This window comes from Eurosta solidaginis, chromosome 3 (genome assembly GCF_040869045.1).
Source record: "Eurosta solidaginis isolate ZX-2024a chromosome 3, ASM4086904v1, whole genome shotgun sequence".
NCBI lineage: Eukaryota > Metazoa > Arthropoda > Insecta > Diptera > Tephritidae > Eurosta > Eurosta solidaginis.
Genome location: NC_090321.1, coordinates 72,302,519 through 72,324,830, shown reverse-complemented (window position 1 = coordinate 72,324,830; position 22,312 = coordinate 72,302,519). Strand labels below are relative to the sequence as shown.

At 38.8% G+C, this 22,312-nt stretch overlaps 2 protein-coding genes across 8 annotated transcripts in view; one reads left to right on the top strand and one right to left on the bottom strand.

The window, feature by feature from the left end:
* The window catches only part of Dyb (Dystrobrevin), a 352,841-nt gene that overhangs the window by 179,919 nt on the left and 150,610 nt on the right, over window positions 1–22,312 (bottom strand). For 6 of the 7 annotated variants that reach the window (XM_067772266.1, XM_067772261.1, XM_067772264.1 and 3 more), the window contains one exon: window positions 13,048–13,251. The exons of the other annotated variant lie outside the window; for it this stretch is intronic. The gene's annotated coding sequence lies outside the window, so the exon portion shown is untranslated. The remainder of the gene's footprint in view (window positions 1–13,047; window positions 13,252–22,312) is intronic. 7 annotated transcript variants of the gene reach the window in all.
* On the top strand, window positions 693–19,924 carry LOC137243931 (uncharacterized). The gene is made up of 3 exons (XM_067772289.1): window positions 693–864; window positions 18,570–18,971; window positions 19,048–19,924. Exons 1-3 carry the CDS (start codon window positions 858–860, stop codon window positions 19,521–19,523), a joined length of 885 nt encoding a protein of 294 aa, XP_067628390.1. The 5' UTR covers window positions 693–857; the 3' UTR covers window positions 19,524–19,924.

Below are 22,312 nucleotides of genomic sequence, written 5' to 3'. Positions count from 1 at the left end.
TTGACAGCGCTCTCTCGAAACAAAGAGTTGCAAATCCATTCATCTATGCAGATTGACACAACTAAAAATAGTATTCTTTAGTTGATAGAGCGCAAGCGGTGCAATCAACACCAAAACTGGCATAACGGTAATTTTCCAGTTAAAGAAAATAATGACAACGAAATTTAAGGGGCAGTTAGAGATGTGTACTGTGAATTGGTTTATGGAAAAAAACCGATTTTGAAAATTTTTAAGTTGTGACTCTTTTGTAGTTAGTGTGCGATATGTTTAGTTTTATCGGACGATTACGACCGGCATCGGTGGACCAAAATCTGTAGCTGTCTGTGTAAGCGGTTATTTCTCCTGACCACATGGTACTAAATGCTGAATGCTTTTCTGCTTGCTTGATACTGCTGGAATTTGGGAGCTGATTTGTTGATTTTACTAACTTTATTTCTTTCTGTGTAGTTTTCAGCTAATACGTAATACACTCGTCCACTTTCTGACTACTTTACTTCAGGGCATTTATTCCAACACATAGGCACATTTGTATTAAAATTACTAGCGCAAACGAAAACAAATCCAACAACAACAACATTTCATACACACCTAGCATCTTCTTGTTATGGCTACTTGACGCCATTAGTCATTCTATGAAGGAATAAAAAATACATACATAACAATAAAATGTCTTACGATTTGAAGAACATGAAGATCGAGGGAATACAAACAGCATTTGAAAGCTCTCCAAAGTTTTGTTAGCTTCAGTTTGAGCTTGAATCTCGTTGAGTACGCAAGTTAATTGAAGAGGATACAAATTGAATTTCCACATATTTAATTGTATTGGTATAATCAAAAATAAGTAAAACTTAAGAAAAATGCCAGGTAAGTGATGAATTTAACAGTAAAAAAATTATAAATAAAAATGTGTGAGAAAATAGTGAAGCAAGATGAAAGGGACTTTGAAAGTGCTAAGAAAATCTCATTAATCGACCGCTTTAAAGCGTTTTTTGTTGTTGTTTTTTCAGTAAATACGTCAATTGGCATTAGCTCATCAATATTTTATCTTGTAATAAATGACATTGACAAGTTTAAATTCACTTTGTTGATTGTTTAATTTAATAGCAAGAGAGTTCTAACTGTACTTTATATATCTTCATTAAAAGCGAACTTAGGTCAACAATTTTATTCAATTAATTTATGCAGGAATTTTGATGAAGACGTTCAGTGAAAAAAATGTAAGTTATGTATGTAAGCGGCTTAAGGGCCTGTCAAAGTTGACATAGTCATAACGCCATAATCATTACCATTTTGGCATCGGTTGTTGGTGCCTAAAGGATCAATTAATGGTAACTTATAACCATAAAACCATAACCAGATAAAACAGCTGATCGAACCTAATGGAAATCAATGTAATAGATTAATGGTGTCATACCATAACGCTAACGCCATAACCATACCATAGCCAACCAATTGGTTTTTGGTTTTTTGCCATATCCATAACCTAAAAATATTTGAGTTGGTGAATTTAATAACTTTTTGTAGATTTTATTTATTGTTTTGGATACGTTATGACTAAGAGACTTATTTTTTTTGGAATATGTTTGTAATTTTTTGAGTTTTCTTCATTTTTATGAAATTTTCACGATTTTTAAGTTAAGGCACCATTAATCGATCATATTGGATATGGTTATGAATATGGGTATGGTTACAACTAGGGCGTTAGGGTTAAGGAAGTTTAATTCGCCCTTTAACCTAAACAATTTGACAAACTCATAAAAAAGAACGAAAGACAATCAAATTCCACGAATAAAAAGCACGTAGTAAAACGTATTCAAAACAAAAAATAAGAATGATCCAAAAATTTAGTAAATTTACCAATTCAAATATTTATAGGTTATGGATATGGCGAAAAACCAATTGGTTGGCAATGGTATGGTTATGGTTAGGGCCATTGACCAATTCATTGATTTCCATAAGATAGGTTGGATCAGCTGTTTTATATGGATATGGATTTAGCAAATTTTCCAGGCCCTTAAAGCCCTAGTTAAAGTTGACATAGTCATAACGCCATACTCATAACCATATTTTTATATTTTTACTTATCCATATCAAATTGGCATCACTTATTGATGCATTAACCTAAAAATCGTGAAAATTTCATAAAAATGAAGAAAACGCAAAAAATTACAAATACATACCACAAAAAATAAGTCTCTTAGTCAACTCGTATTCAAAACAATAAATGAAATCTACAAAAAGTTAATGAGTTCTCCAACTCAAATGTTTTTAGGTTATGGATATGGCGAAAAACCAAATGGTTGGCTATGATATGGTTATGGCTTTATTGTGGTATGGCACCATTAATCGATTACATTGATTTCCATAAGGTTGGTTCGATCAGCTGTTTTATCTGGTTAAGCCACCATTAACTGGCCCTTAATTCCTGGCACCGGTTTCCCATTTGGTTGTCAACCCTATGGACACATTCAGTCTATGTGAAGTCTTTCTTCACCGACCAATTCAACCTAGATATTGGTTGGTATAGATATATTAACTTAATACACATTAGCAATTTTCGTCACAAAAAGTGCACTTACATATATCAATTTCAAAATAAAGGGCGTTTCTCATAATTCCAAACACTGTATGCAAATATGAGAACATTACGTCATGCTCTAATAGAAAATGTAAGCAAATGCAATGTCAAGGTGATATATTTGTATGTATGCTTGCCGGTATTTAAGTGTGTTCAATACCACACATGCATACATGTACAGTAGCGAGCGAAGTATTAGCACGTTTGGTCTAGCACAATGAATAATTTTTTGAAAAAGTATCATTATTTTAATTTTTTCCGCGTTTTTTAATTAAAAACCGTTATTTTTACTTGAAAATTTTTTTATTTTAAATTTTGAGATGCTCCGATAAAAACTTTATTTGTGAAAAAAAAATGTGTGTTTCTATAAAAGTAAAATTTTAAGGAGAGCGCCCTTTATATTACGTTCAAGCTGACTTCATTTAATTTGTTAAATGGGAAAACAACATATCATAGAGTACAAAACAGGTGTGATATCTCATCCGTCAAAATGACTCGACAGGATGTTCAATATGGCGGCCCATATGGTCGGCTATCTTCAGCGGATGATAAAAATAGGCGCAGGATGAGGCCACGGTAGTAACTATAAAAGTCAGGTGAGCGTCTCTTTGTTATTTTGATGTCTATGCTTTAGATATCACACATTTGTCTCATTCACTATGTAATATATTTTAAACAAAGCCGTCCAGGCGGCACATTTCACGTTTAATTATGACAATAAATTGAAATATAAGACACGTCAAACTCGAAAAAAAAAACATATTTATAAACATAAAATGTAAGCAAGAGCGCGGGTTTTGTTAAAAACACGAAAAATCGTTTTTGATTCATGGATTGAGGATGAGAAATCTAGTTTGTAATGGTTGTAGATTCATGAGGCACACGGTTTTATAATATCTTTAAAGTGTAATGTTTAAAATTCTAGCTTTACAATTTATTTATTAAATGTTTTATTGCTGTTGTTGTTTTTGTAACAATTAAGACACTCCTCGAAAGTTTAAAGAGTGTTCTCTATGTACATAGATTCAAGTATTAGCCCGACCATCTCGGAAACGCTAGTAGTTTTGATCATTGTGGATAAGATAAGTGTGACATCTTCAGCATAGACGTCGAAATTGCAAAGAGAACCGATCACCTGCCTTTTTAAGTGACTTTCGTGGTCTCATCCTGTCTTATCACACGCTGAAGATAGCCGGCCGTGTGCGCCGCCATATTAAACATCCTGTCGAAACTGACGGATATGATATCACACTTGTTTTTTACACAATGGTTTTGATGCTTTTATTATTTTTCTAACTTATTTTCTTTTCTTTTTTTGCATTCATTTCCTATAATATTTTTTTAATTTATATAACAGCTGTCAATTTAAGACCTGTTTGATAAAAAAAGCTGTGTTTATTGAGCAATTTGTTTGTAATTTAATGTGTTTTTATATTATCTTGCATTAAGGCCCTTTTCTTGTTGAATCCTAATGGGGGTGTTCGTGTATTGCACAACGTCATTTGGCATGGCCGAAGAAGCTTTGCAGAGAACTCAAACACAGGCATCGCGGCATACCGGCCACTCCTTATCGCGCTGTCAAAAGTTGTTTTGAAGTCAGCATAACAGTGGTGCTGGTCGATTTTCTAATCAAATGCCATCTCAAGGAGTTGGCCGCTCCCGTCGAGACTTGCAAACTTGAAACCAAACTGCTAAGGGCCAAACTATTCATTGACTTTGGACTTCAGTCTTGCGCACAGGAAATAAATAAAAAAAAAGCTCATTTTAGCTGCAAATATTTTGCCTTCCACTGTACAAACAAGTTTATCTATACACACAAAATATCAGACACATGTTTTCCTTCTACCGGTTAATAATAAAAAAAGAAAATAAAATATACCTAAATTTGAAAGAAAACAAAAACCTTGAATAAGCAGCTCCCGGCCAGCTTTTAATAAAAAAGAGCGGCGTTGTTTACTTTTGTTACCATCAATGGAAAATTTAAATGAAATAAATTATTTAATAGAATTTTTAAATGTTTGTATTATTGTGCAATTATGTGTGTACATGTTTGTTCGCATATGATTTGGCTTTGCTCCAAAAATAACAGTGTATGTATGAGGCCACCTAATTTCTTTTTCTTCGTCTGGTGCTTTCAAAAAGAAAAAAAAATTAATTTCCAGTTATTGATATTCTAAGCCGCTGCGTTTCGGACTTCTTTTTTAATTTTGAAAATTGTTCACTTATACATACATATGTACCGGAATTATCATCTCAAAATTTATATAAAAAGATTTTCACATTTAAGTAGCAGCTTTTTTTCTACTGGCCGAATTATCTTGCATTAAGGCCCTTTTGCTGTAGTATCCTAACGTAGGTGTTTGTGTATTGCACAACGTCGTTTGACATGGCCGAAGAAGCTTTGCAGATAACTCAAACACAGGCATCGTGGGATATCGGCCACTCCTTATCGCGCTGTCAAAAGCTGTTTTGAAGTCAGCATAAGAGTGGTGCTGGTCGATTTTCTAATCCAATGCCATCTCCAGAATTTGGCAGCTCCCGTCGAGACTTGCCAAACTTGAAACCAAACTGATAAGGACCAAACTATCCATTGACTTTGGACTGGAAAATTTAAATGAAATAAATTATTTAATAGAATTTTTAAATGTTTGTATGTTTGTGCAATTATGTGTGTACATGTTTGTTCGCATATGATTTGGCTTTGCTCCAAAAATAACAGTGCATGTATGAGGCCACCTAATTTCTTTTTCTTCGTCTGGTGCTTTCAAAAAGAAAAAAAATTTATTTCCAGTTATTGATATTCTAAGCCGCTGCGTTTCGGACTTCTTTTTTAATTTTGAAAATTGTTCACTTATACATACATATGTACCGGAATTATCATCTCAAAATTTATATAAAAAGATTTTCACATTTAAGTAGCAGCTTTTTTTTCTACTGGCCGAATTATCTTGCATTAAGGCCCTTTTGCTGTAGAATCCTAACGTAGGTGTTTGTGTATTGCACAACGTCGTTTGACATGGCCGAAGAAGCTTTGCAGAGAACTCGAACACAGGCATCGTGGGATATCGGCCTCTCCTTATCGCGCTGTCAAAAGCTGTTTTGAAGTCAGCATAAGAGTGGTACTGGTCGATTTTCTAATCCAATGCCATCTCCAGAATTTGGCAGCTCCCGTCGAGACTAGCCAAACTTGAAACCAAACTGATAAGAACCAAACTATCCATTGACTTTGAACTTCAGTCTTGCGCACAGGGAAAAAAAACTCATTTTAGCTGCAAATATTTTGCTTTCCACTGTACAAACAAGTTTACCTATACACACAAAAGATCAGACCCGGTTAATAGAAAAAAACGAAAATAAAATATATCTACCTAAATTTGAGAGAAAACAAAAAACTTGAATAAGCAGCTGCCGGCCAGCTTCTAATAAAAAAGAGCGGCGTTGTCTACTGTTGCTACATACCATGAATGGACAATTTATATGAAATAAATTATTTCATAGAATTTTTAAATGTTTGTATGTATGCATGTACAATTATATGTGTACGTGTTTGTTCGCATATGATTTTGTTTTGCTCCAAAAATAACAATACATGATGAGGCCACACCTACTTTCTTTTTCTTCGTCTGGTGCTATCAAAAAAAAAAACAAAAATTTATTTCCAGTTATTGATATTCTAAGCCGCTGCGTTTCGGACATGGCGGAACAATACAAGGTGGCAGCATGGGACAGCTGATTATAAACTTTTTATACTCAGCTGAGCAGAGCTCACAGAGTATATTAACTTTGTTCGCATAACGGTAATCCGTAACGGCATAGATAGATATAGACTTCTATATGTCAAAATGATCTGGGTGAAAAAAGAAATTCATTTAGCCATGTCCGTCCGTCCGTCCGTCCGTCTGTAATCACGATAACTTGAGTAAATTTTGAGATATCTTGATGAAATTTGGTATGTAGGTTCCTGGGCGCTCATCTCAGATCTATTTAAAATGAACGAAATCGGACTACAACCACGCCCACTTTGTCGATATTCATTACCAAAGAAGGATAAAGCGATGAAACTTGGTAGATGCGTTGACCTTGTGACGCAAAATACAAAATTAGAAACATTTTGGACAATGGGCGTGGCACCGCCCACTGTTAAAAGAAGGTAATTTAAAAGTTTTGCAAGCTGTAATTTGGCAGTCGTGGAAGATATCATGATGAAATTTGGTAGGCACGTTACTCCTATTACTATATGTGTGCTAAATAAAAATTAGCGAAATCGGATGACGAACACGCCCACTTTAAAAAAAAAATCTTTTTAAAATAAAATTTTAACAAAAAATTTAATATCTTTACAGTATAGAAGTAAATTATGTCAACATTCGACTCCAGTAATGATATGGTGCAACAAAATACAAAGATACAACAAAATTTCAAAATGGGCGTAACTCCGCCCTTTTTCATTTAATTCGTCTAGAATACTTTTAATGCCATAAGTCGAAACAAAAATTTACCAATCCTTGTGAAATTTGGTAGGGACATAGATTCTATGACGATAACTATTTTCTGTGAAAATGGGCGAAATCGGTTGAAGCCACGCCCAGTTTTTATACACAGTCGACCGTCTGTCCTTCCGCTCGGCCGTTCACACGATAACTTGCGCAAAAAACGATATATCTTAACTAAACTTAGTTCACGTACTTATCTGAAGTCATTTAGCTTGGTATAAAATATGGCCGAAATCCCACTATGACCACGCCCACTTTTCCGATATCGAAAATTACGAAAAATGAAAAAAATGCCATAATTCTGTACCAAATATGAAAAAAGAGATGAAACATGGTAATTGGATTGGTTTATTGACGCAAAATACAACTTTAGAAAAAAACTTTGTAAAATGGGTGTGACACCTGCCATATTAAGTAGAAGAAAATTAAAAAGTTCTGCAGGATGAAATCAAAAGCCCTTGAAATCTTGGCAGGAATACTGTTCGTGGTATGACATATATAAATAAATTAGCGGTACCCGACAGAAGATGTTCTGAGTCACCCTGGTCCACATTTTGGTCGATATCTCGAAAACGCCTTCACATATACAACTAAGGGATACTCCCTTTTAAAACCCTCATTAATACTTTTAATTTGATACCCATATCGTACATACACATTCTAGAGTCACCCTTGGTCTACCCTTATTGCGATATCTCGTAAAGGCGTCCACCTATAGAACTAAGGCTCACTAAGTTTTAAATAATCATTAATACCTTCCATTTGATACACATGCCATACAAACACATTCCAGGGTTACCCTAGGTTCATTTTGCTAAATGGTGATTTTCCCTTATTTTGTCTCCAAAGCTCTCAGCTGAGTATGTAATGTTCGGTTACACCCGAACTTAGCCTTCCTTACTTGTTTTATTTGATTTGATACATCAACTTCCGGCGCAGTACGATTTTGAAATTTGTCCATCGAATTTACAAAAACAAAGTACATAGAATTTTTATATATGTTTGTAGGTATGTAACCATGCTGCCACCTTGTATCGTTCCGCCATGGTTTCGGATTTCTTTTTTAAGTATTATGTAGACCCACGACGCCATTTCTAGTTCTGAATTAGGAAGTCAGTTGGATTTTAGAATTGTGAACTGCATTTTAGAAAACGTTAATTGGGTTTTGGAAAAAGTAAACGAATTTTAGAATAATGAATACAATTTAAACAGGTGGACAGAGATGAAGGTAGTATTCATACCAAAGCGAGAAAACCCCGTGCAACTGCCCTCGTCGTATCGACCAACTAGCCTTAGTTCGTTTCTCCTAAGTGGTACGGAGAACATTTTGGATCATCATATTAGTGAGGTTAACCCAAACAAACTCCTCTGTGTCGGACTTAATTTGCCTATTAGTGTGGAAAGTTCACGGAGACGGCTATTCATAAAAAATAAATATAAATGAAAGGCGCGATAACCACCGAAGAGATTTTAGGCCGAGATTTTCTTCCAATTTGCGTTGTGCTCCTTTTAATTTTTCCTACAAATTAACTGGACGGCACCTACATGTTTTATGCCGACTCAAAGCCGGGCCGGCCGGACGGCTATTCATAGCCTGAAATTTAAAAGGCTTTGGAGTCTACAACTATAACTCTTCTGCGCTTTTATTGACGTTTCGGGAACTTTCGATAACACAACACAACAAGCTGTGATTGTGAAGAAAAATGAGTATTGAGCTGGGAGGGACTACTGTGTCAATTGTGGCCACTAGGGGATGCCCTAAAGGGGGAGTACTCTCTCCTCTCTTGTGGACCCTAGTCTTAGATAACGTTCTCCAGTTTTACTAAAATCCAATGGATTTGACACACAAGGGCGTAGTATTAAGTAAGCATCACAAGAATGCACGAGGAAGCGATATCCAGTCGCATGCAACAAGCCCTGCGCATCACTGAAAGGTGGTGTGATACCAAAGGACTGTCTACCATTCTTCACAAAACTGTCCCCCTCTCATCTAGATGCTAACTTAAACAAACCAACAAGAGCTTTCTTCGCCTGTACCGACTCTATGGCAAAACATGGGTGCTATCGCCAAAAATTATGTATTCTACTTTTAATACTTTTGTAAAGCTAATAGTCACCCTTGCTTGCTTGGTTTGACGACCGAAGAGCACGCAAAGGGCAGTATTAACCAAATTACGCAAACTGCACCGACTAGTTTGTATTGGAATAGCGGGTGCGATGACAGCGTCCCCTGCTAAACACTTGGAGCCTTACAAGGAATAAGGGAGCTATTCTTATAAGTGCAACACGTGCTGTACTAAGACTTCAAAATATATTTGAGCTCTAGAGCGATAACATGACAGGGCATATTGTTATAAAGTTATAAGAAAATTCATAAGAAATCCCCAAATCCAGACACTGACCCTGACGCAGAGGTCTGGTTTATATATGGATAAAAATTTGATGACGAAAGAACGGTAGTTGGCATCTATGGGCCGAGCTTAAAGAAATCAATGGCAATGGGATGATAACCCACAATTTTTAAGACAGAAATCTATGCAATTGAACGACTAGAGTAATCAGGCAAACGCATTATCCTAACCCGAGAGGACTTACGAACTCTCATTGGGTACTATAAGGATCACCGTAGTCTACGATATCCGGGTTTCAATGTTACCTATAGGAAGAATCGAACCACTAGTTGCACATTTAAACTAAATTCAGAAAAAAACTTGGTAAGACGTATCGGTTAATATGACAGACAGTAAAACCAAAGCTTTACATTCGCTAGATAACTGAAATCGAAACTAAGTTGAAGAGTCACATCTTGTTGATATGCAAGTTACTTTGTGAGTCATTAAGACTGATAACATTTCTTTAATAGCAACAAAGATAAGAAATTGATGATGTGTTTACATTTCGAAGACACATTGTCTGCAGTCCCTTTGAGAAATATCTTATTTTGTTTTATAAAAATAGAAACGGCGGGTTGTATTGTGCTCCGCCTACCACACGGAGGGTCCAGTGTTCAACTCCCTTCTAATTGGGGTCGCCGCTCGGAAGTGATTTGGCAAATACTCCGAGTGTATTTGTGCCATGATAAACTTTTCAGTGAAAATTCCATAGTGCTATCAGAAATTGTTTGACGACCAAACGGAAAACCCCCATTTGGGAACGAGGGCTTATGTTATAAAATAACTCCGTTTTCTTGGTCTTCCTTGTTAATTTTTTCAGCGTTCTAGACCATAGATTATAGGTTTCTTCCATGCTTTCCTCACTAACGATTTACATGAGCTCTTGATCAGTACGGTTTGTTTTCCATAGCCTTCTTCTTTATAGCGCTAATAAGGGGATTGCTTCATTGCTACTCTCAGGGAGCTTACAGTGATTCTTCTTCTGCAGTGTTTTTGCTCACAGTTCGGAGCTGTACAGTGACGTAGATGATCTCCAACAGTAGCTTTCTTTTACTATCCATCTGCTTAGCAATGATACCTGTTTCGATGCCATCTCTACTGCATGCTAAATGTGCGCCCAAAATAATAGTGTAAGGTCTAATCTTATAGTTAAGTAGTTCACTGCATACATTGAACTTATTTTATCAGATAAGGTCTCGAAGTCAACTGCTAGCGGTAACTGCTTCTTTGCTAGGACTATCAACTCTTTTTTCCTTGCTACCAGCTGGAGACCGTACTTCTCTAAGCATTCTTTCGAGCGGTTCATAACCTTGTTAAGCTTTTCGAGTGCTTCTCTTGTATTTCGGGCTGTAATGACTGCGGCAATGTCGTCTGCTGTTGCATCGAATTAATACTTGTGTAGATCTACATGTGGCTTTCATGGTGCGCGAGCCGTCTGAGGTCAGTATATGAGCAAGTGATCTCTTTGACAACTTCTGCACGTAGCATTGGTTTTGGAATCATTGCTGCAAGACTGCCAGCATTCTGCCCATCTCGCGCTGTTCAAGGTGTGTTACGTCAAATGTTGCAAACACTGAAACTCGCCCCGATTTGGTGTTACCTTGCTGTGCTACTTCTACGCTAGAAAGAACGATTTCCAGGTGTTACGCCACGCTTCCTATGTGAAAGTTCTTCTATTGTTCTATGGTAACTGCATTATATGATCTCTCAAAAAGTTATACAGCTTTATTTTTAATGGCCGGTATGGTGATGACGGTTGGGTCCCCTTTAGCTTTGCCAATATCCTGTCCGGTAGAAGCGGTGAAGCGTAACCTCGAAGCGAGTATGCATATGTATGTCGATGGCTGCAATTAGCGCTTCAGTGTTTTGCGCATCTCATCTGGCTGATTCTGTATGGCGATGATTACCGATTTGCCCTTTTCCCGAAATTTCATAAGCTATTGCTGGCTGTCAGTTAACTGTTTATTATTTCAGCGTGTTGAAATTGAGCCCAAACATGGCCGGTTCCACTTCTTTTTCCGCGTGGTCACTTCAACCATGGGTTCAGTTCAGGAATTAGTACCCTGGTCCACTTTTCTACGGTGCTGTTGCTCCTATGGACTTGCCAGTATCGAATCGATTCTTCTCGCACATATATGAAAGCAGCAGCTGTACTCGCTTCCAATCCGCTGTCGTATATTGCTTTCTTTTCTCACCGAGAAGATGTATCGGTATGGTTCAACCCGGTCTCCAGTTAGCAAGGAATATGACGGTTGGGGACCAGCACGAGCTTCAATTAAATATCTGGGCGTGAAGCTAGATAGTAAGTTTACCTTGTTGTTGTTGTTGTTGTTGTATTAACGACAAAGACACTCCCCGAAGGTTTTGGGAAGTGTTATCGGATCGGATATAGATCCGGTACGTTCCGGTAACAACTCACCATTAAGGTACTAGCCCGACCAACTCGAGAACGATTTATATGGCCACATTAAACGTCTAGGCCATCCCGCCCCACCCCCTAGTTCTATGAGAAACTTGGGGTCGCCAGAGCCCCGCCTGCTAAATATATGTATGATACATTCATGTAACAGGATGCCCCTCGCGTAGGAGAGGTTGACAATTGGATTGCGGATGCTTTGAAGCTATAAAGCTTTGTATTTCACTTATCAACCCCTTGAATCCCCTTACCTTCTCGGAGCATACCGAGGAGCCTGCGAAGGGGCTGGGCACTCAATAGTGAATCTGAGTAGATTAATGGCAAACACAGGCGGTCCAAGACCATGTTCAAAAGGACTGCTTGCATGGCGAAGACAGCGCATTGTTTTTTTTCAACCATCTCCTTCGTCGCACTGAAGTTGTTGGTTGTTCATCGGGCATCCCCCGGAACTGAGAGCATGACAGAGTCGACCTTGCATGCGTCCCATGCCAATGTTTTGCCTGACCCGTTTGAAATCTACCGCTGACCAGGATCATAAAAGTTGAAAGTGATGTATTTGTGAGAGCTGCCAACAAGGTCCTCGAAGACTCTCCAACCAGCAGCGGTCGGCAGCAGGCTTTCAGAAACTAATGTTATGTCGGGGATTGAGTATCCAAAGCGCAACCGTCGATATGTTGGGGTCGTGCCAGTGTTGAGCATGGTCAAACCGAGCCTGGCTGCCATTTGAAGGACTAACCTTCTACAGGTGTTTGTCTTCGACATTCCATATTCGACGGCCCTTGCGTTAAAGTCTCTCGTCACAACAAGTTTATCAGTTAAGTTAAGCTTGTTCCTGAACGATTGAATCATTCGGGGACAAATAGCAGCTTACTACTGTGGTATTATTCGCAGTTGCACTGACGTAGCCTTGTAAAGTATTATATGTATATGTGTATGTTCATATACATATTTGTATATTTATACATATTACGCATATATGTACATACATATGTACGTAGAACATGTACGGCATAAAAAACAATTATGACATCACAACCTTCATTAAATACGGTCATTACATATCAATATGGATGTACTACGATCCCAGCAGTCAAAACAGCCAGTTGTAAATTATCTCACAACTATTATGAATCCGTAACTGAGCAGAGATTTGTTAAAAATACTTACCTATGGCGAAGCTAAACTCCATGTTTGTTACTTTGACTGCTATTATTCTGCACAGTACTATACGATACTAACTGAACGACTAGTTTGAACATTTTTCTTTACATGTACAACCATAGCTCGGGATGTGTTTCATGCAGATTTCAATGCAAAAATAATTTAAATACAAATCAACGCTAATTGTACTTGAAAATGATTTTCGCGAAACTAAAAAAAAAGAAAAAACAAAAATTAAATGAAGATTTATGTATTACGAGTCAAAATAAAATAAAATGAGATAAGGCGCTATCATTTTTAAGTTCATGCATTTTTGGGTGCATAATAGAGATGCCGAAGCCGACATACTACGCTTTTTCAGTCTCGGGATTTGTAATTTTTTACGAAGCATTTGTAAGCATTTGTTATACATTTTGACAGTCTGAACAAAGGTATGTTGTTGCTGTAGAGATGAGCCAACCAGCTATCAAATTACTATTGTGTAAGCTAAATTGAGTTGTATGAACACCACTCAATTTAAATCGAAATTGCCTCAATTTATTTTTCTGTTTGAACATAGTATTAAGTGACTTATTTTTTGTTGATTTCCCGACAGGGTGGATAAATGATGTATATTGGAACGATTTTCCGTCATTTCTTGTCAAATTTCGAGACAGATCGGTTTCGGCGTTGTGCCATCATCAGTGTCGATTTTCGTTCGTTTCGAGAACAATATACATCATTTGTTAAGCTTTACGGCCGTTTTCAAACTTCGAGGCAAACACAGAGTTTTCCTTTTTCTCCTATCCATTTCGGTGCGTTTTTGCGCCTTCTTCATGGAGTCTGGTACATTTGACAAACCAAAGCGTTTTTAAATTTTAAAACAGATAAAGAGTTTGGAGCTAATTTTTCAATAAATACGTTTTCGAAATATTTGAAATTCACCGCTATTTTCTCCAAAAACTAGATAGCATAACTCGCGGACCGATTGAGCATACCATTTGTAAATACATATATCCAAAGAGGGTCAATGCCTTTTACTGGGCGTGATGTATATTGGAACGATTGTCTGCCATTCCTTGTTAAATTTGGCGTTGTGCCATCATCAGTGTCGATTTTCGTTCTTCGCGTTATATCAATATATCATTACGCCCGGGCACGCAGATAATTTTCATAAAAAAATAGCTAGATGCCACAAGCAATTTCTCACAGTCCCGGGCACACGGTGGTTAGCGTCAGATTCCCGTCCAATATTATTGCCCCACCACCAGAAAATTAATGATGAATGTGGTAAGAGGAGCGGAAGCCCCCGCACAGGAGTTTTTCATGCTGGAGATGAAATCAAATCCGATCAGAATGCTGAAAGAGAAGGGTGAGGGAGATGAGAGGAATTGGGGTACGCTACATACATATGCACATAAGTATGTCTTGTTTATAATTTTTGCAGCTTTTTTTGTGCACACATGAGTATGTATGCTAAAACTCGAGCTTAATTTTTTTAATAAGCGCGATTTTTATGTGTACACAATTTTATATAGACAAGTACACTCATTTGTTATAACTTTTATTCTAATATATAATATATAACTGTTTATTGGGCTGCACAGTATGCCATTCTGCACATTCCACCTGTAGACCTCGTGGCGAAGAACACAGGGTTAACAGCTGCAACGAGACTCAATGCCTCGGGACAGCTTGAGCCCAGACCACAGGGCCATAGTAGTATAGCGTTATCAAATTTTGGACAGACAACTTGGTACCCTAGAGGTAGGGATCCCTGGGCGTTTGAGAATAAATGGAAATGAAAAAGCGGATGAGCTAGCTAAACAGGGCGCATCGCCCGAAGCTTGTTACGTAGACGTACCAGTCAGATTGAGCAAAATTTAAAGAAGACGAGGGCTGCACACGGTCGACCAAGCGGGAAAGGCGTGGAACCGAATGCGGGGCTGCAAAGTCTCGAAGATCATGTGCAGGTCTTACAACCTTAGATTAACAAAGTTACTCTTATCATTAAAAAGAGGGGACTGTAGGCTCATTATGGGTATTCTTACTAAACACCACCTTCTGGCGTCACATGCTTCTAAATTAGGCATTGTCCGTGATATCTGATGTACAAACTGCGGTTTAGAGGAGGAAACGATCGAACACGTCTTGTGCTCGTGTCCTGTGCTCGCAAGGCTAAGACTTCAGCTATTAGGAATGGCACAGCTATCATATCTAGACACAGCAAGTAGCTGAGGTGCTAGAAAGTTTCTAGCATTTGCCAAGAGGACGGAGTTATTTTATAGCATAGGTCCTGGTTTCTGATAGGGGGTTCCAGCTTAGTTGTTAAGCAAACTTCTGGTAACACTATGCCCTAATTCAGTCTATGTGAGGTCCTCACAGACCAGTTGTTCAACCGAACCTATTACTCGTAGCATGTTTAAATTAGGCAGATATGTATGTATCTACAAACAAGTTAAGTTTCTTTTTTTTGGGGCTTTCACAGGTAAACTATCAAATACTTTAAAGAAAAAAGAGAATGGCGCCTTAACATTAAAGTGTTGTTCTACTTAGAATTCACACTTATAAACAAATAAATGTATTTTAATGTTTGCACTTGATGCTTGTAGGTATGTGGTAGCCAGAAGCTTCTGGCGAGAAGACATACGTACAATTTTTTTTAATTCTTTAATTTCACTATGCTTCACTTTAAAATGATGTCATATTTCTCTTTTTCTTAGTTTGGCCTTATTCTATTTATTTACTTGACGGTATAATTCCACGTAAACTTGATGGTCAACCAATCTTAGTTCATACCCTTTAGGGAAAACCTCTACTTCTCACAGGGTGGGACATAAATTTTGTATATATGCGGAGTAGTTTATGTTGTTCTATGGGTGGAAAATAGTCCCCCTGTAAATTACATTATCTAAAGTACCTAAGGCTAGTTAAAAAGTCTTCCGTTAGATCTAGTTTTTTACTATAGGGGTCCCCCTTCCTTCATACTATAGTTAACTATATATTCAGTTCCTTTATGGGAATAATTGGTTCCAAACCAGATCAAATTTTGGGAACTGTGAGAACCTGCATCGACGCCGGAAATAATGTGAACCCAGGAGTCCATAAAGAATCATTCGTGCATTGACCCTAGATATATTCCTCGAAATAATAAATTTCCCAGAAAAGTTGTGCGGAAGATGTATGCTACTGCCCGTGATGTCAACGGCGTGCATCGAAGAAAGTTGTTGTTAACGGTTTTAATCGCAAAAACGCTCACTGAAAAATTGAGGGAGTATTAGGGATGTGGGCAGTCCTTTGCCTAATATAAATGCGACACGCTCCTGTGCTAGCACATTCTAGTAATAGCCCGACTGCCTCCGGAACGATTTTTTGCCCCTCGAATCTTTGGGTCTGTGGATTTTAGTAGCCATTGCAAGAGACATGAGTAAATGTACATAGGTGATGTTATGCAAATATATAAAGAAATTCCGGCTCAGTATAGATTCCCATAGAAAACCCCAGGAGCGGAGGAGGAAGACACCCACTGAATTGGAGATTGATTCAACTCTTATATTAAAACATGCCAACAGAGACTTTGAAACGTCGCAATCAATCCGTTCAGCATATAATAAGTTCGTTACTTTAAGAGAGAATTCTTCAATTTCCCTCAGGCGGGCAAGCAATGGGGGTGGTAAAGAGTTTTTCGCCACATTGCACTCTTTTCTGGCTATCTCTTTTGCTATCTAATTCCATGCTATATTATTATGCCGGTATATTTTTTGGACTTCCAGATCCCTCAGCCGTAGGTTCAGTTTGGTTGGAGCTTATATATGGTTTTGAAAAATTGCCGGTGGCACACCCCCAAACATGAATCCGAATCTCTTTCCTGGATTCATGACATGTGTTCTCTGCATCAATCAATAGTAAATTTTGGAAAAGTAGGCGGTGCCACGCCCCCACAAGGTGGAAGCTAAGTTTAATATATATCCGCAACAATTTGTATCACTAAGTTGAAATTTGGCAGAACGGAGAACGAATAGGAATAAGAATATTACTGACAATGAAATTTGGAAACAAGAAGATTGACAGAAAATGAGAGAAAAGGAAAGGATTAGGGAGGAACAAGAGAAAGAAGTGTAGGGATAGCGAGATATGGGGGCATATGAAAAGTTTTACGTGATTACTTGCTGGATTCGGCCTTACCTCACGCTGACCAGCGTTGAAGGCCCGATCACCTTGGTCCAATTCATGGCGGAACGATACAAGGTGGCAGCATGGGACAGCTGATTATAAACTTTTTTTATTTGACTAGGTACATCAACTTCCGGCGTAGTACGATTTTGACATTTGTCCATCGAATTTACAAAAACAAAGTACATGGAACTTTTTTTATGTTTGTAGGTATGTCACCATGCTGCCACCTTGTATCGTTCCGCCATGGGTCCAATTCATTCTGCGTGTGGACACACCATCACATTGATTAAGTTGGCAGCTTTTCTAAATTCTCTTCGATTATATTGCCATGGCATCCGGTTGCAACTCCATATTCGAGTTAAAAACTCTTTCGCAATTGGATAGCAACCACAGCCATCACGAAGCTCCCGAAGGGCCTGTCTGAATGAGCAGGTCTGACCAAGCTTTACGTACTTTATGTGGCGACACCTTTCAAGTGTCTACGCGGACTTCCGCAGCCGAGCTATTTTCGGTTGAGGTTCCACATACTCCGAGCCCGCGACCTAGGGAAGTTACACACATCACACACCTTTGGTCATCAGGTTTATCCAGGCTTTCTACGCATACATGTGCAACAGATGTATACGTCGTCTAACAGAGAAAGCAAAGCCAACATCAAAACCCCCATCAATAGATAGGGGTGGGATATTGTCCATCTTATCAATGGGATTGCTACTTCTTACCATAACTCATCTTATTGGCTCAGTATCCTCTCTCCAAATCATAGACGCCAATCTACGTAGCCTGCAGCGACGGCATGCTTCTTTTAAACCTGAAGGCCACAGCACGCTGTATGACCATGTCGAGAAGGTGCACCCAGCAAACCTTTCATCACACTTGTGGAAACAATGCGACACACAAGGATACACATAATCAGCATTGACCCTTTATAAACTTAGGAAACGCCAGATGCCATTAACTGTTGTAACCATTCGGCTTCAAATTTACAGCCCCGCAAGTACCAGAAGCTACGACTAGGCCACGATATACAGACGGCACGATGACTCGGCTCCAGTCGCTTCTGTCCAGTCACCCTCTGCAACTTATCCTTCGCACACTCTAAATGTGAAATATAACTTAGCCTGTCGGGGATGTTGTGGCAGACGAAATGGAGCGGAGCTAGAGGGGAGAATTTAGAATCAGAGCAACGACTGCCAGATCTTATAGTAAAAGATAAAAACTGATGTGCTCCAAATCTATATATTAAGTAACAAAGGTTTTCTTTAACACAATTCAGCTTAAACTTGAATTGCCCTCTCAAGATCAATTATCACATTCATGTGATTATGGCGATCATTAATCATTTCTCTTTCTCTTATCTATGTATCTTGCAGAATTCAACACACCTGACAAATTGGAATACAAATTCCATCCCGTTTCTGGACGTGGAGTAAATTTCAGAGTTCGTGCTGCACACGATGCTCATTTGGCATTAGCTCCAGCACCCGTTGAGGCAGAACCCTTGTATGAAATCTTTATTGGCGGTTGGGAGAATACCAAATCGGTGATACGCAGGAATCGTCAGAAGCCCGATGTAGTCGAAGTGAATACACCTGGCATATTGGCAGCAGGTGAATACCGTGGCTTCTGGGTGCGCTGGTATGATAATGTTATAACTGTGGGCCGTGAGGGTGAGGCAGCTGCATTTATGTCTTACAACGCACCCGACTTATTCCCCGTTAACTTTGTGGGCGTTTGCACCGGTTGGGGTGCAAGTGGCTCGTGGGTGTTTGAAGGTGAGTTTACTTGATTTTTATCTTTTTGTATTAAATACAGATTCAATTTTTTTTGTTATTTTTTTTTTTTTAACAGATACTCCACAGTTCAACGCACCTGCTATGGGTTTTGCACCACCATGCCGTGGTTCAGGCTGTTGGGTGCCCGCTGCTAATGGCACCGTGCCACCTAGCGCTGTTGAAGGTGGCTTTGATGGTAGCGAACAATTGTATATAGCTCGTGCTCGTCACGGGGGTGATCTCATCCCTGGAAAATTGCAACCTTCACATGGTAATTGCTATGTTGCTTGGGGTGGTGGTGAACATGCTGTTGCCGAATATGAAGTTCTTTGCTCTGGTGGCGGTCAATGGGTACGCGTTCAAGATGGTAATATTCCACCAAATGCTTTCCCTGCTGGCGAGACTAGTGAAGGTGAACCGCTATTCATTGGACGTGCTACACACAATGGCACTATTACAGTGGGCAAAGTGCAACCATCGCATGGCAGCTGCTACATTCCATATGGCGGTGAGGAGGTTGCTTTCAAGGAGTTCGAAGTTTATGTTGCTTAAATTTGTTAGATTTGGAATGTCGCAAGATATTATTCAAAACACTAAAGCAAATATTTATGTCTTACACTCAAGTTGCCTACTTTGATTTGTGAAGTAGGAAATCACAAAATGCACTCAATTAAACGAACAGATATTTAAATATAGTATGTAAATTACTCAAGTATATTGATGTTATTGTTGTATTGTATTAAGAAAGGAAAGGAAGATTTATGTCAAAATTAAATAATCTCAGTGATGTCAATTAAAGCTGAATTACAAAAATTGTATTCCATTATTTCCAGACTGTTAATAATAGCAAACGTTAAAACGGAAACTTGTTTGATGATTTTAATTAAATTTTTTTGTATACATTTTATTGTAAATCTGTGAACGTATTAAGTCAATAAATGAAGTCAATTTAACACTCGAATAAGTTATGAGCAAGGATTAAAAATGCTAAAAAAACGCTACAAAAGCAAAACACCTAATACTATGTTCAAACAGAAAAAAAAAATTAGGCAATTTTGATTTAAATTGAGTAGTGTTCATACAACTCAATTTAGCTAACACAATAGTAATTTGGCGGCCACCGTGGTGTGATGGTAGCGTGGTCCGCCTATCACACCGTATGCCCTGGGCTCAACTCCCGGGCAAAGCAACATCAAAATTTTAGAAATAAGGTTTTTCAATTAGAAGAAAATTTTTCTAAGCGGGGTCGCCCCTCGGCAGTGTTTGGCAAGCGCTCCTCGTGTATTTCTGCCATGAAAAGCTCTCAGTGAAAACTCCGTTCGGAGTCGGCATAAAACATGTAGGTCCCGTCCGGCCAATTTGTAGGGAAAATCAAGAGGAGCAGGACGCAAATTGGAAGAGAAGCTCGGCCTTAGATCTCTTCGGAGGTTATCGCGCCTTACATTTATTTTTTTTTTAATAGTAATTTGATAGCTGGTTGGCTCATCTCTACAGCAACAACATACCTTTGTTCAGACTGTCAAAATGTGCGTCTTGGTATTAGACGAATGGAATGGAACGAAAACATAAAACTTTGAAATTTTTGCGTGTTTGAGTTTGCCATCTTCTTTTGACAATCCCTACTCCAGTGAAATGAAAAAAATGAAAACAGCTGATGCAATGAGCCAACCATATAGTTGAGCCACGCGTAACTGACGCTAAATCTACTCAATAAACACACTTTACAAGGTTGTATTTGCAGTTTGAAACAATTTATTACGAAATTTTTTTTAAATTGGCAATTTATTATTACAATTTGATATATGATAAATTGCGTAATAAATTGCCCAAAAATGGTATAAATTTCCAATTTGGTGTGTGTTTGTACATAGTATAAAAAACCTTGTTTTAATTGGGTTTGAAGAGGCAGAGAAGTACAGTTGTTGTTGTTGTAGCGATAAGGACACTCCCCGAAGGCCTTGGGGAGTGTCCCGATGATGGTCCTTTGCCGGATGCAGATCCGGTACGTTCCGGTAACAAGCACCATAAAGGTACTAGCCCGACTATCTCGGGAACGACTTGGTATGATCACATGAAACCTTTTGGGCCATCACGCTCTCCCACCCCCTAGATCTATCAGGAGTTCGGAGTCTACGCGATCCCGCCACGGGTAGGTGAAGTTGACAATTGGGTAGAAGAAGCTATATGTTGCGCTGGGAACCCCTTGAAATGGTTGCGCTACACCCTTGAATCAATTTGGTATTTTAGTCACATCTTATACCGCGTGTATATTCTAAGCCCGCTAACCCGCTGGGGGGAGAGAAATACAGTGAAGTAGCGTAACAACCATTTTTCCATTAGCCTTAGGTTGTGTTGAACTGGCTGGCCCGTAAAGCCTCACATAGGCTGATTGTATTCACACTGTTGGAAATTTGCTCAACAACTCAAATGAAAACCCCCCTCAAAAACCAAAACCCATGTTATAAAAACTCTATGCCCTTAGCAAATACTGGAAGTTTTCTAGGATTTATCCTACCTTCTGTTTCTAAATGTGATAGCTGTGCCACTCCTTATAAAAAAAAGAAATGTGTGAGGCGCGATAACCTCCGAAGAAATTTTAGGCCGAGCTTCTCTTCCTATTTGCATCGTGCTCCTTTTAATTTTTCCTACAAATTGGTTGGATGTGACCTACTTGTTTTATGCCGACTCCAAACGGCATCTGTAAGGCAGATGAGTTTTCACTGAGAGCTTTTCATGGCAGAAATACACTCGGAGCGCTTGCCAAACACTGCCGAGGGACGACCCCGCTTAGAAACACTTTCTTCTAATTGAAAAAAACTTGTTTCTAAAATTTTGATGTCGCTTTGACCGGGGCGTGAACCAAGGAACTTCGGTGTGGTTCGCAGAGCACGCTACCATTACACCGCCACTCCTTATAACAGGCGCCAGGGTGAATCCAGATCCAAAATATCTCTGCCTCTGGCAGTTCACTCGAGCATATTTCAAGCGGAAGTATACGCCATAAGTCAGTGCGCTGAGCTGAACCTGCAACGCGGACACCAACGAAATAATTACCATACTCAGTGACAGTCAAGCCGCACTCAAGGCATTTCGGCGTTCGAAATAAAGTCAGCACTAGTCCTTTAGTGCGTGGAAAAGCTAAACCAACTAGGAGCACGCAACGTAGTACTGCTGGCCTAGGTCCTAAGTCACAGGGAAGTGGAGGGCAATGAGCAGGCCAACAGCCTGGCAGTGACTGCACGAGGTCCCCAGCCGCTTCTACTAGTTAGAAGAGAGGGGAAAAGAGCGAAGAGCACTGATGCAATGCGCCAGGTGCAAGACAATATAACTTACTGTTAGGA